Raw genomic sequence first — 14,473 nt, forward strand, 5'->3', positions numbered from 1 at the left:
AAAATTCGTTTCGCTGGCATCACGCCGTATTCATCGTCTAAGATAAATAATTAATAAACATCGAATAAATCAAAAACTAAAAGAATTCGTGTTAACCAGCGCGAACCAGATAAAATCAAAAACATACTCTAAACAGAACAATTTTTGGGAAGAAGGAGATAAATAAAATTGAAAGGGTACAACTCGGTGGCAGTCTCAATATTAACATGTGCCAGTGAATGATGAACACTCCAAAATAAACAAGAAGGAAAGATCACAGCAATGAAAATTAAATTTTTATGGAAAATGTGAGGAAGACGAAGTGGAAGGTGAGGAAGGAATGAGGAAATAAGGGTGGAAGTGGAAAGCAACTAAAGTGGTACGCCCACATAATTAGAATGGAACATAATACAATAGTAAAAAATGTTATTGAAGCAAAGAATAAGGATAAGAAAAAGAAGGGATGAAGTGGGAGGAAAGAATAGTAGAAGTTAGGAAGAAGAGAATAAAAACTCTAGCAGATATAAAGGAATTAGCCAAGAACTGGAAGAAGTGGATAGAGGAATGAAAAATCCGACGCCATCAGGCATAAGGATCTTGGAGAAGAAATATTAAAACAGGTAGTTTTATTCACACATTTTATTAAAATACAAAAGTACAGAACAAAAAAATATAATTTACTCGATTCCCGTTCTTAATAGAAAATAAATATCAGATCATTTTTCTTTACATTTAATAAGTTGAGATAGCAAAGGTAAGAACAAAAATTAAATTAATTAAGATGATTCAAATACATCATAAAAATGATATTCATAGAATACAAAAGAAAAAAAAAATGAAATTTGCTTCGATAAAATAAATTAATTATAAAAAAGATTTGTTCCAAAACATTGTTGTAAGCAATCGAGTTATCACTTTAGTAAATTGATCTAATTTGATCTAGTATATAATAAAAAAATCTAATTTATTTACAACCGAATTTAAATTGTAAGCGTTGAAACAATTGTATTAAATAATATTATCTCCGGAAGCATTTTCTTCATTAAATTTCCTCGTAATATGTACATATAATATTATACAATTTGTGAAATATACAGTTTCTTTAAACTTTTCTTATCTCATATCACAGTGCCGTTGTTAAATTCCTTAATTTAAATAATTTCAAGAATTTCCCAATATCTTTTTAATTTTTCAATAATAAATTAATAGCTTTCTTTAAATCTATGCACAACCCAAAACTGTAAACTTACTTACAAATTGGAACATTCAACAGGTAGTTTTTTTTAAAACAACATACTTTTAATTATTTAAACATTTCTTTGCATTATTTACGTATATTTCTTATCTATAAATAACAATTTAACTAAGGTCTTTTCATTAACCCTGCACCATGCATCTCAATAAACGACTCTAAAGCCAATGGAACTTGTCCTCTGTATAATATATTATAATTTTTTATAGCCATCGCTGCTATACATTTTAAACTCAATTTAGCTTGAGTTTTAAGTATTATTTCGGCAACACCTTTAAGAGAAAAATATTATGTATACTTTAATTGTAATTAATTAAGTTTTAAAGTAATTACCTGTTACTGAAGAATCAAGTGGAGTTTCTCCTCTATTATTAACACAATCCACGTGAGCCCCAGCTTCCGTTAAATCCATAATAATAGCATGTAATGTTGTAAAATCCGATATGGGTTTATGATAATGTACAATAACGTGTAACGGAGTGTTACGAAAGTTATCCATTGCGTTTACATTAGCACCACATTGTATTAATAATCTTGTTGTTTCCGCACAAGGAAATCTAATAATATTTGTAAGATTTTAATTTATTATTATTGAGGACTATTTTTATAAAAAAATTTGGTTAAATTAAACAGTTTACGATTATTATAACCACAACTTTCAGTCACTATTTATAAAAAAGCCTCTACTTTCTTAGGTGATATCTTCCTTATTATTAGAGATAGCGAAAAACTAAATGTACCATTTGAAAGAGAAAGATCTCTATCTAAAACTTTGTTGTCTGCCGATAAGTTGATATTAAGATCAATAAAAGAATGACGAACACCGCTCTGTACTTAAAATAGCTCAAAATTACCAAACTTCAAGCCCTTGTGCAATTGTTATCAAACCGAATTTTAAAAAACTGTTATCACAGTCAGAAAGAGCGCTCCTTCAACTATCTTAATCCGGGTTTTTGTCGGTCAATATCTATCTGCGTCATGCTTAAATCATCCTTAATATACATCCGTACACGCAGAAACGCTTAATTGCTCTTCCTCTAAACAACTTTTTTATTTGATAGGGGGAAAACTCTAGAACCATATCTATATTATCGAAAATTTTCTGCTATTTCTAGTGGTGTATAACACGCAGCGATCAGTTTTTGGTCAAAAACTACAAAAATATTAGCCACTATTAAACCATATTCGGCTCGATAACTTTCTTATATGACCAGGACAGAACTTTAGAACCAGATTTATCTTATCGAAAATTTTCTGCTCTTTCTAGTGGTGTATAATACGCGGCGATAACGCGCTTCCACAATACCTTTTTTGGTCAAAAACTACAAAATTAACACGTTTTAGCCATTTTTAAACCTTACTCGGCTCGATAACTTTTTTATATGACCAGGAGAAAACTCTAGAACGATATGTATCTTATCGAAAATTTTCTGCTCTTTCTAGTGGTGTATAAGCGCGTGGCTTGCACAAGTACGTTTTTGGCCAAAAACTACTAACGTTATAGATTTTTCTGTTTCTAGTTAAGTCCCATTTGTGACTGTACAGGGGTGGTTCAAATTCGATGTCCGAATAGGCTATCTCGGAAACTATAAGAGTTAGAAGAAAAGTAGCTTACATGTCATGATCTCGTTTTTCATGAAACTGCTAATGTCAAAAGTCTCCAAGTGCTATCGTCTTTTATTTTTCCCCTAGAGGCCAAAATTGAAAATATCGTAAAACCAGCAAGTGCAATTATCTTGGTTATTATTATAGGTGGAGTATTATAACTAAGACATTATATGGACGCTTTTTAACAGAGAATTTAATGACGTAGTCAAAAAAAATTTTTCGGTTTTACATTTTGAGATATGACAATTTTTGTTTTTTTAATGGAAACAACCACCGATTGATTATTCGCTTATTAAATTCGTTATTTTTTTCTGATTACAAAAATATGGGGTTAGATAGGTCTATTTCTTATTGTTTTAGAATAAAGCTAAAAATAAACTTTTTTTTAGTGTCGTCAAAGAAATTAAATTTACAGTTTCCTGTAAATTACCATAACTAAAAACTATTCTACTACAAATTTATGTAAAATTTACTTTATTTTCTAATATGTAACATTCTAACATGTTAAACTTTTCGTAATCCATCTTTAAAAAAACAGGATTTTTAATTTGACACTTCAGAAAATTATTGTTTATATTATGTTATTATTATTTATATTATCCCTAGATTTACAAAGTACCGCGGTTTGACGACATTTTGGCTCGAAAGTCAAGCGGGAAATTTAAAACTATGTCGTTCTATTGATAATATTACGCTAAAACTCCATTCTTTTTTCTCGTGGTACTGTTAAGAGTCGAAAGCCCTTCTTACTGCTATTTTTGCAACTCCAAAGGCAACAAGACGGCAATATTTTTGTAAATAAGTGGTGAGATGCAGTGACAAGTTGTCAAACCGCCATTTTGGTTTGAAAACAGGCTTCATGAACCGCGGTACTTTGTAAATCTAGGGACTTTATAAAAAAATATATATGACCGCCATCTATCAATAATTTATTAAGTCATTTAATAATAATTAATAATATTTGTCCATGACTACCTTATAATATATACCTTATGAGTGAGTTTTCTAAAACAAAAAGGTAGTCATTTTTCACGGAGTGAATAATAGCGGTGAATAATAATCATTATTAACGGGTAACCAACTTGACAGACTAATAATAACTATTTGAAACGTTAAAATTTCAAAAAACGTCAATTTAATTCAATTTTTTAGGAGTTTCTAAATATTTGATAATAAACCTAAACAAATTCCTTTTTCGTATAATTTAAGCATAAATTAATTAATTTTCGTAAAGAAAACGACGTTTTATAGAATTGACATTTAATTTTGACAAATTGTTGTGAAGTTGGTTACAGTTAGTAACATTGAATTAGTGTCACATTGACGTTTAAACTTTATTCAAAAGTTTATTTAAAAAATAAATTTTGGAATCAATTTCAATAGTCGTGGACAAAGTATAGTATTCTACTCGCATATAACGAGCTATTATTCATATAGCCCTCATTATATGCTCATATAATAATATACTATAAATATTAATAAAAAATGTGAAATGATGCAATCTATTCCAACTTTTGTATAAAAAAAATATAAATTAAATAGTTCAACAAATGTATTTGATTCAAATATCAGAAATGTTTTTTTTAATTTTTAGTTATAATTTACAGGAAACTGTAAATTTAATTTCTTTAACGACACTAAAAAAAAGTTTATTTCTAGCTTTATTCTAAAACAATAAGAAACAGACCTGTTAAACCCTATATTTTTGTAATCAGAAAAAAATAACGAATTTAATAAGCGAGTAATCAGCGGTTGTTTCAATTTTTGGAAAATTTTTTTTTTGTCTTTGTCATGAAATTCTCTGTAAAAAAGTGTCCATATAATGTCTTAGTTAGTCACCTATAATAATAACCAAGATAATTGCACTTCTTGGTTTTACAATATTTTCTGTTTTGGCCTCTAGGGGAAAAACAAAAGACGATAGCGCTTTGATGTTTTCGGCATTAGCAGTTTCTCGAAAAACGAGATCATGCCTATTCGGACATCGAATTTGAACCACCCTATAACACGGTCTGTCACGACGAGCTGAGTCTATATGATGGGATGTAATTACAAAGTCTCCTTATTTTTCAGCATATAACACGCTGGTGAGGAAGAAAAGTGAGGTTGCCATTTAAAAAAATTAATTTTTCGACTTTTCGAGATAAGAAAATTTGACGCACATTTCTGACCAACCTGTATAAATTAAAAAAAAAAAACGGTTTTAGATAAAGAAAATATCAAGCTTTCAAATGGTGCATTTAGTTGTTATCAGCTAACAGAGTAGTTGTAAAATTGTTGCCATAATCGCATGAATAATTGTAAATTGCAAAAAGTGGCATATTTTCGTAAACTGTAATCAAACCAAAAATTTATTTAATTAATAATTAAATTACTTGCAAACATCGTTTGTATGAAAATCATCAACTGGAGTTTCAGCGTTACACGCTAAATGTAAAAATGTTTGTCCATCCCTCAATGTAACGTTTAATTGATTTAACATAAAAACCATTCGATTCATGTTAAATTTTTGAGCATCATTACATTTTTTAATTAATTTAGTTAAAATTGTTAATATATACAGCGTGGTTATCATGTTACTTTCGATTTCTTCTAAAATACTTTCCGGAGTTTCTTTCGATTCTTCTTGTTGTTTCGTTAATTTCGCTTTATTCCGTTCTAATTCGACGATAGCCGCCGCTAAAACTTCTATGACGTTCCCGTAGGTTACCTCAACGCCTAAATGTAACATTTGCGAGAAAACTTGTGCGAATCGTAGGAGATCTTTAACGACGGCGATTTGATTCATTTGGCGTAAATTTAAAGCGTGCAACCAGAGTTGGATGCAACGATCAAATCGAGCGTTATCAGCAAAAACGGCACCTCTAAATATCACAGGATGTGGCACTTCCGGGTTACTTTTACCTAAAATTCTTTCGCGTATCGTTAAAGCCTCCATGTGAATTGAGTTAGCATTTCTTCGAATTGATTCTAATTCGTTTAAAGTTTGGCATTCAACCCAATTTTCATACGCGGGAATCGGTTTCATTAATTTTTTTTTAATTATATTATCCGGATCGCTGTATCTCATTTCCATCGTTCTATGTAAATATTCGTAAGCTTTTTCGATGCTGTAATTGTCTTTGTCGTTAGCATACGAAGCTCCTAAAAGTTCTAACGCTTCGATTTTTTCTTCTTTCGATATTTGTGGCTGTTCAACGAAAAATTCAACGATGCGTTTACGCGTTCTTTCCGCGGCGAGTTTTATGGGGGTCATTCCGACGTTGTTTGCAAAAAATTGTGCCCCATAATATAGTAACTCCATTACTATGACTATGTGGCCGCATTCCGAAGCAAAATGTAGCGCTGTTGCACCGCAATTTGCTTTTTCGTTCGGATCTGCACCGTTTTCTAATAAAAAACTAACCTAGAATATGTATATTTAAAGTTTTCGAAATGATTAATAAATTAAAAGACTTTTTTTTTGATTTAATCTCAATTATAGGAAATTTAAAATCTTTTAAAACGAGTTTTTCTCAATATATTTACACCAAAATTATTTTTGACATTTTAAATTTTTAAGAATATGTCAAATTTAGGGTTTTTTAATCTCATTTTCATTGTGACCAACCAAATTATTTAAATGTCAAGTTGTTATTGGAAAGATAACCTAACTATATAGTTGGAAAGAATAAGTTAATACAATACAATAGTTAAGGCCTGTAAGGAGGTGATGATCCTATAATATTGAGTACTGCATATAGAGCAATACTTAGATCCAGAAATATCAATTTAAGTTAGAGTAAGACTTGTTTTTGTCGGACGATTTAAATATTATATCTATTTGAATCATTTAAAACAAGGAATAAATTAGTACTTATTAAGAATTAATGTTTTAAATTGTTATAATAAATCGTATTTTTTCATAATTTGATGATGTAAAAATTGACGTTTTAGCAGTTAACATAACCTCACTTTTAAAAAAATAAATTTGGGCGTCTTCGTGTTTCATTTACAAAATTAATAATAATTAATTATATTATAGAATTATAACATATCTTAAAAGTGATTTAGATAGATAATAGTTCAAAAATAATTATTAAATTTCAACTTTTTAAAATTTAAATTGTCACATTTTCTTGTCATTTAATACCAACCTTAATAAAATAAATCCCTAACTGACTTTTCATTTCTTTAATCATTAAAATATTCTTTTTAAGATCTTATTATCAATGAAAATTGTTAATTTAAGAAACATATACACTGCTTATACTGTATCGTTTGTAATGGCGTCGTTGTAGTAAGATTTTATCACTGCTAAAATTGTTATAAGTTTTTTTTTATAAATATGTTTACTTTAAGTTGGCATTTTAATTAACACACCCTGACGTTGGCAATGTCTGTTCATATTTGACAGTTGAATTTGATTTAAAAGCAGTATAAACGTCAGTTAAGTCAATTTAAACAACGAAAATTGTTTAAACATCATTGAGATAGGACGCAAAAAAAGTTCTACGGAGGGAGAAAGACGTCTAATATGGAAGATATTTGAAAAAGAGAAAAAATAAATAAAATTGCCCGATCTAAAGACGCAGAAAAACCTCAAAAAGAGATGACTCCCTAATTGTTGGAGAGGCGCTTAAAGATCCTTTCGCTACTTCTTCACAGATAAGAGCAGGACACAATGCAGTAGGAATATGATGTCAACATTCTAAGTAGGACTGTTAAACAACGACTTCTGGAAAACAATCTCTGGGGATGCCAAAGTTTAAAAAACCGAAGGTTTCGCTTGGTAACCGTAAAAATCTCTTCCCTCTTTCTGGAATTGCGTAATTTGGAGCGACGAATCTAAATTCAATCTATACGGACCTGATGGTGGATGTTATGTGCGACGTTCTCCAAATAAAGAGTTACATCCAAAATATACTAGACAGACAGTGAAATTCGGCGGCGGAAGTGTACTGGTATGTAACATAAAGTTGTTTTAGCGAGCGTGGTGTTGGACTTATTGTTCAAATAAAAGGAAAGCTGAATGCCTATTTGGAAAATTTGGCGTTATGAATTTATTCGAAAATGGTTTTCCAACAAGATAATGCGCCCTCCTGCCATAGGTGAATATTGATGAAGCAGTGGTTTCAGAATCAAGCAATACCAGTGCTGGATTGGCCTGCACAGAGCCTAGATTTAAATCCAATAGAGAACTTATGAGCAATTATTAAAAGAAGAGTTTATGACGCTAAAACCAAAGACGTTATAAATTATAAGAATTAAGGATGTTATCCAAGCAAGAATGGTAGAATATCGCGAGAGATATGTACATAGAGCTTCTGTCGTGTATGCAAAGAAGATGTGCAGCTGTAATTACACAAAATGGTACCTATTTTGTGGTACCAAAACCTGGTCTGCAGAAGAAAACTCCTTTCTACTTGTTTGTTGTTTTTAGAATTATTGTGAAAAGTTAGAAAGAAAGTTTCAAGAACAGGACCTGAAGGAAGAAGAAAGTATACAACATGTCGATCGCCAAGAAAATCATGAATCTGAAATATCTAATATCTGAGCCTCAAAGCAAAAAAAGGAAGGTTACTTTAAACCATTCGGTCGATCTTGGCAAGACATTTACATAAAAAGTCATGAATCTGAAATATCTAATATCTGAGCTTTTGATCAAAAATTAGTGGACACTACTGCTCTAAATCGATTAAACGTCAAAATTGTTGATTTTCGAAAATTAACTCAATCATAACTCATAAACTAAAAGCGATGGGGAAATATTTTTTATACATAAAACCTTAGTAATGGGCGATAAAGACTAGATCCATAAACAGATTAAACCCAATTATTGCTATTTTTTATTTATAAGCTCTAAATCGATTAGACATTAAAATTGTTGATTTTCGAAAATTAACTCAATCATAACTCATAAACTAAAAGCGATGGAGAAATATTTTTTTTGTAATTCGCGACGGTAATGAAAGCTATAACAGCACTCAAACGGGTGCTGTAATGAGACTCGTTACAGCATCCGATGCTGTAATGAGATTTTAGTAACATTTTATGGAACCAGTTCAAGTTGGTGATATTGGGTCATTAATTTTTCTAGATGTCAATGTCACAATCTTTGTCTATGGATGTTTAAACACGTTCTTAGCATCGAATACAAGGTCCACAATGATGAGGACATTGAACTCTGAGCAATTTCTCTTATTTTGGGAGGTGTACATGAAACATTTTTGTTAGGTGAATACATTTTGTGTTTTGACAGTTTCTAATTGTCAATTCAAATTTCTATTTTCAAGTGTTACGGTGTTACCAACTGCTATATACCTATTTCGCTACATTGTCAAAATTTATTTAATTTTTAGAAAAAAAAAGGATAAAAACGCGAATTACAAAAAATAGTATAAAAAACACGTTTCATAAGACTTAAAGCACTCATTCATTAAAAAACTCGTGGCTTCGCCACTCGTTTTTCAACTTGAATTCGTGCATTTCAAACGTGTCTTACGAAACTTGTTTTTTAATATACTATTATACATAAAACGTTAGTAATGGACCATAAAGACTAGATCCATAAAAAGATTGAACCCAATTATTACCATTTTTTATTTATAAGCTCTAAACCGATTAAACATCAAAATTGTTGATTTTCGAAAATTAACTCAATCATAACACAAAAACTAAAAGCGATGGAGAAAAACTTTTTGTACATAAAACCTTAGTAATAGGCCATAAAGACTAAATCCATAAAAAAATTGAACCCAACTATTACCATTTTTTATTTATAAGCTCTAAACCGATTAAACATGAAAATTGAATTTTCGAAAATTAACTCAATTATAGCTCATAAACTAAAAGCCATGGGGAAATATTTTTTATACATAAAACCTTAGTAATGGACCATAAAGACTGGATCCATAAAAAGATTGAACCCAATTATTACTATTTTTTATTTATAAGCTCTAAATCGATTAAACATCAAAATTGATTTTCGAAAATTAACTCAATCATAACCCATAAACTAAAAGCGATGGGGAAATATTTTTTATACATAAAACCTTAGTAATGGACCATGAAGACTAGATCCATAAAAAGATTGAACCCAATTATTACCATTTTTTATTTATAAGCTCTAAATCGATTAAACATCAAAATTGTTGATTTTCGAAAATTAACTCAATCATAACTCAAAAACTAAAAGCGATGGGGAAATATTTTTTATACATAAAACGTTAGTAATGGACCATAAAGACTAGATCCATAAAAAGATTGAACCCAATTATTACCATTTTTTATTTATAAGCTCTAACCGATTAAACATGAAAATTGTTGATTTTCAAAAATTAACTCAATCATAACTCATAAACTAAAAGCCATGGGGAAATATTTTTTATACATAAAACCTTAGTAATGGACCATAAAGACTAGATCCATAAAAAGATTGAACCCAATTATTACCATTTTTTATTTATAAGCTCTAAACCGATTAAACATAAAAATTGTTGATTTTCGAAAATTAACTCAATTATAACTCAAAAACTAAAGGCGATGGGGAAATACTTTTTATACATAAAACCTTAGTAATGGACCATAAAGACTAGATCCATAAAAAGATTGAACCCAATTATTACCATTTTTTATTTATAAGCTCTAAACCGATTAAACATCAAAATTGTTGATTTTCGAAAATTAACTCAATCATAACACAAAAACTAAAAGCGATGGAGAAAAACTTTTTGTACATAAAACCTTAGTAATAGGCCATAAAGACTAAATCCATAAAAAGATTGAACCCAATTATTACCATTTTTTATTTATAAGCTCTAAACCGATTAAACATGAAAATTGAATTTTCGAAAATTAACTCAATTATAGCTCATAAATTAAAAGCCATGGGGAAATATTTTTTATACATAAAACCTTAGTAATGGACCATAAAGACTGGATCCATAAAAAGATTGAACCCAATTATTACTATTTTTTATTTATAAGCTCTAAATCGATTAAACATCAAAATTGATTTTCGAAAATTAACTCAATCATAACTCATAAACTAAAAGCCATGGGGAAATATTTTTTATACATAAAACCTTAGTAATGGACCATAAAGACTAGATCCATAAAAAGATTGAACCCAATTATTACCATTTTTTATTTATAAGCTCTAAACCGATTAAACATAAAAATTGTTGATTTTCGAAAATTAACTCAATTATAACTCAAAAACTAAAGGCGATGGGGAAATACTTTTTATACATAAAACCTTAGTAATGGACCATAAAGACTAGATCCATAAAAAGATTGAACCCAATTATTACCATTTTTTATTTATAAACTCTAAATTGATTAAACATCAAAATTGTTGATTTTCGAAAATGAACTCAATCATAACACAAAAACTAAAAGCGATGGAGAAAAACTTTTTATACATAAAACCTTAGTAATGGACCATAAAGACTAGATCCATAAAAAGATTGGACTCAATTATTACCATTTTTTATTTATAAGCTCTAAATCAGTGGTGACCAAGCTGGAGCATGATATGAATGAAGAATTCAAACTCCAAACCCCAACCGGATGTCAATCAATGAAATCAATCAATAACCCAACATTTTTCTCATATTTTTGTATTCATTTTAAAAGATTTTTAAATTATATTCTCTCAATGAATAATTTTTCACATTTCCATCAAAACAAAAATATATAATAAACAAATTTACTTACAATATCTAAGTGCCCCTTATAAGCTGCAATCATCAAGCAAGTATTATTATACTTATTCGCAATATTAATATTTGCATAATGATCAGTAAGGTATTTAACAATATCAAGCCAGCCATCGAAACAAGCAGCTCTCAATGGAGTTGAATTAGTTCTCGTTGGATGGTTAACATCAGCACCTGCTTTAACTAGCAATTTTACAACATTTAAATGACCTTAAAATGATTAAAAATTATTATTTAATTAAATTTAATATATAGCTATTTTTACCTCCTCCTGCTGCACACCATAAGGCACTTGCACCCTCGATAACATAACCATCAAACTTTACAATACCTTCTATTTCTAAATCGGGTTGAAAATTTGATAATAAAATTTTCACCACTTTTTCGTGCCCACATCTCGAAGCCACAATTAATGGTGTACATTGTTGTCCATCTTCTTCGAATACAGTCTTTAAAAGAAAAAATTTATTGTATTAAGTTAAAACAAAAGAAACAGTGTCCATTGTTCTGTTTTGAAACAAAGGTATTTTGTTTTTCACGAAATATGTTCTAAAATATTCCCGAATCTTACCTCATTTAATAATTTATTAACTTCCTCTTTGGTTTTATCGCTTAATAATTGATAAAGCGCTATGGGCATTCCATCTTTGGCGGCGTAATAAACGCGGTTTTTCAATGATTCTTCGTTCATTTTTTCAATGGCACATCGTACCCTAAAATTCTATTTTGAACCACTGACTCGAAGGAAACGAACGGACGAACGAATTTACACACACACGCTCGTTTTATTCCCGATTTATCCTGACGTAGTTCATTCGTGAACACAACGTGTGATATGTTGAATAAAAAATAAATCGGGATCGCGTCTGTCATACAATAACTTGTTGTTGGCGCACGATTTAAATATTATATCTATTTGAATCATTTAAAAAAACAATTAAATTGGTACTTATTAAGAATTAATGTTTTAAATCGTATTTTTTCACAATTTGATGATGTAAAAATTGACGTTTTAACAGTTGACATAACCTCACTTTTAAAAAAATTAATTTGGGCGTCTTTGTGTTTCATTTATAAAATTTATAATAATTAATTAAATTATAGAATTATAATGTATCTTAAAAGTGATTTAGATACACAATAGTTCAAGAATTAACTTTTTAAAAATTAAATTGTCACATTTTCTTGTCATTTAATACCAACCTTAATAAAATAACTCTGACTTTTCATTTCTTTAATCATTAAAATATCGTTTTTGAGATCTTATTATCAATGAAAATTATTAATAATAGCTAATTTAAGGGCATATTACTTAATATTAACAAAGAAAATAAATTAAATCGATAGATTGTTGGCCCAAAAAAATTCATACCAACCTCAAGGTCAAAACCTTCTTATTCCAAACATCAAAAATTTATTAAATACAAAATAAAATATTATAAAAATTAATAATTTTCTTTATTTTTATTCATTAATAGCAATATACAAATTACGAAATAATAAAATTTCTAAGTATGTCTTAAATATTTAACATAACCTATTCATCAATTGAAATGATTATTTTCCATATCCTTCTTCAGTTTTAAGCATAGACTTGCGTGTGATAACATATTTAGAAAAGAAAATTAAATTTTTATAATAGTAATTTCATTGTTGTTTGTTATAAGTTTTTAATTTTTTACAATATGCGATGCACCTAAATTAACTTACGCTGATGCGATGAACGCCATTGCCCGAATATTATGATTCTTTTAATCATATAAGTTAAATCTCTCTATATATAACAAGGTAAGTGTGTCTATTCGGAAACTGAATTTAATTTGCCCAAGCTTGGAGTGCTTCCAAATCATCCTTATCCTCTTCAACTTTTCCTATAAAAAAAAAAATTAATAAATAAAATTTATCATGAAAAAATTATCTTATATTGGAATGCATAGAGCAATCTAAATAAATATGACTAATCTTTTCATATGACTCATCAAATTAAAAATATCTTAAACATCTAAAATGACAAATATAGTTTTAGGTTATGTTTCATCTGTCAGAAAATTTTTTATCTTTGAATCAAATTAATTAACATAAAAAATATTTACTTGGAGCTGGTTTGGGTTTAACTGCAACTTCATCTTGTGGAACAGCTGGTAATTCATCCGTAGCTGATGGACCAACTCTAAGTAATTCATCTTCCAAAGCTTCTTGTTCTAATTCCTCCAATTCCTTTTCTAATTCATCTTCATCAACATCCTGTCCAAAAGCAACCGGATTACTAATAGCTTCAGAGATTTCTTTAGCAACATCTTGTTGTTCGGCAATATCATCCATCATATCATGCACTTTATCCACATCCAAGTGATTATTCGCAAGTTTAAGAGCATCGGCTGCTTGCCTCATAGTTGTAAGAACCGCCGTGTTAGTATTAGCCCCTTCTAAAGCCTCCCGTTGCATTTCAATTGTACTTAAAGTTCCATCGATTTGTTGTAATTGTTTCTCGTAGCGCTTCTTTCTTTTCAGTGCTTGTATTGCGGCTCGCTTATTTTTCGACACATTCTTTTTTGCTAAAGTTACCTCCATTTCGATTTTCTTTTCGAGAAAATCTTGTTTTTTCATTAACATATCTTCAGTTTCACGGAGTTTTTGGATGGCCTCCCCAGTGGTTGGCTCCTTTTTCTTATTACCAAACAAATCTTTGAAGAAACTCATTTTGTATATTACTTTTTTGTACGGTACACTATCTAAGGTTTTATGAAATTAATACTTAAATTAAAAGTGATTGAAATAAAACGTAATACGTTATTGAAAAACAGCCAAGGGAGAAATTTTGACAGATAAACAGCGAATTGTCAGTTGCACATAATTTGGATGACTCATTATTAGTTACGTTTTATTACAATAGATGTCGTAATAAATGTTCTATTTAAATGACCCAATTTTT

General features: G+C 29.3%; 2 protein-coding genes across 4 annotated transcripts; both read right to left on the reverse strand.

Annotated features, from left to right (window-relative positions):
* Positions 1-603: 603 nt before the first annotated feature.
* On the reverse strand, positions 604-12,568 carry LOC111429148 (protein fem-1 homolog B). 2 transcript variants are annotated; one of them, XM_023064980.2, is made up of 6 exons: positions 12,113-12,568; positions 11,807-11,990; positions 11,540-11,751; positions 5,215-6,245; positions 1,565-1,788; positions 604-1,503 (listed from the first exon to the last, which is right to left on the reverse strand). In XM_023064980.2, the coding sequence occupies exons 1-6, from the start codon at positions 12,230-12,232 to the stop codon at positions 1,343-1,345; spliced, it is 1,932 nt and encodes a 643-aa protein (XP_022920748.1). In that variant the 5' UTR covers positions 12,233-12,568; the 3' UTR covers positions 604-1,342. The 2 variants fall into 2 exon arrangements, with proteins under 2 accessions (XP_022920748.1, XP_071053900.1); XM_071197799.1 differs by lacking the exon at positions 604-1,503 and having other exon boundaries at positions 1,661-1,788; positions 5,219-6,245.
* A 407-nt stretch (positions 12,569-12,975) lies between these two features.
* On the reverse strand, positions 12,976-14,400 carry LOC111429195 (charged multivesicular body protein shrub). 2 transcript variants are annotated; one of them, XM_023065043.2, is made up of 3 exons: positions 14,331-14,400; positions 13,635-14,273; positions 12,976-13,412 (listed from the first exon to the last, which is right to left on the reverse strand). In XM_023065043.2, exons 2-3 carry the CDS (start codon positions 14,239-14,241, stop codon positions 13,357-13,359), a joined length of 663 nt encoding a protein of 220 aa, XP_022920811.2. In that variant the 5' UTR covers positions 14,242-14,273; positions 14,331-14,400; the 3' UTR covers positions 12,976-13,356. The 2 variants fall into 2 exon arrangements, with proteins under 2 accessions (XP_022920811.2, XP_071053492.1); XM_071197391.1 differs by having other exon boundaries at positions 13,635-14,393.
* Positions 14,401-14,473: the final 73 nt, after the last annotated feature.

The sequence above is a fragment of the Onthophagus taurus genome, chromosome 7 (assembly GCF_036711975.1).
Source record: "Onthophagus taurus isolate NC chromosome 7, IU_Otau_3.0, whole genome shotgun sequence".
Taxonomy (NCBI): Eukaryota; Metazoa; Arthropoda; class Insecta; order Coleoptera; family Scarabaeidae; genus Onthophagus; species Onthophagus taurus.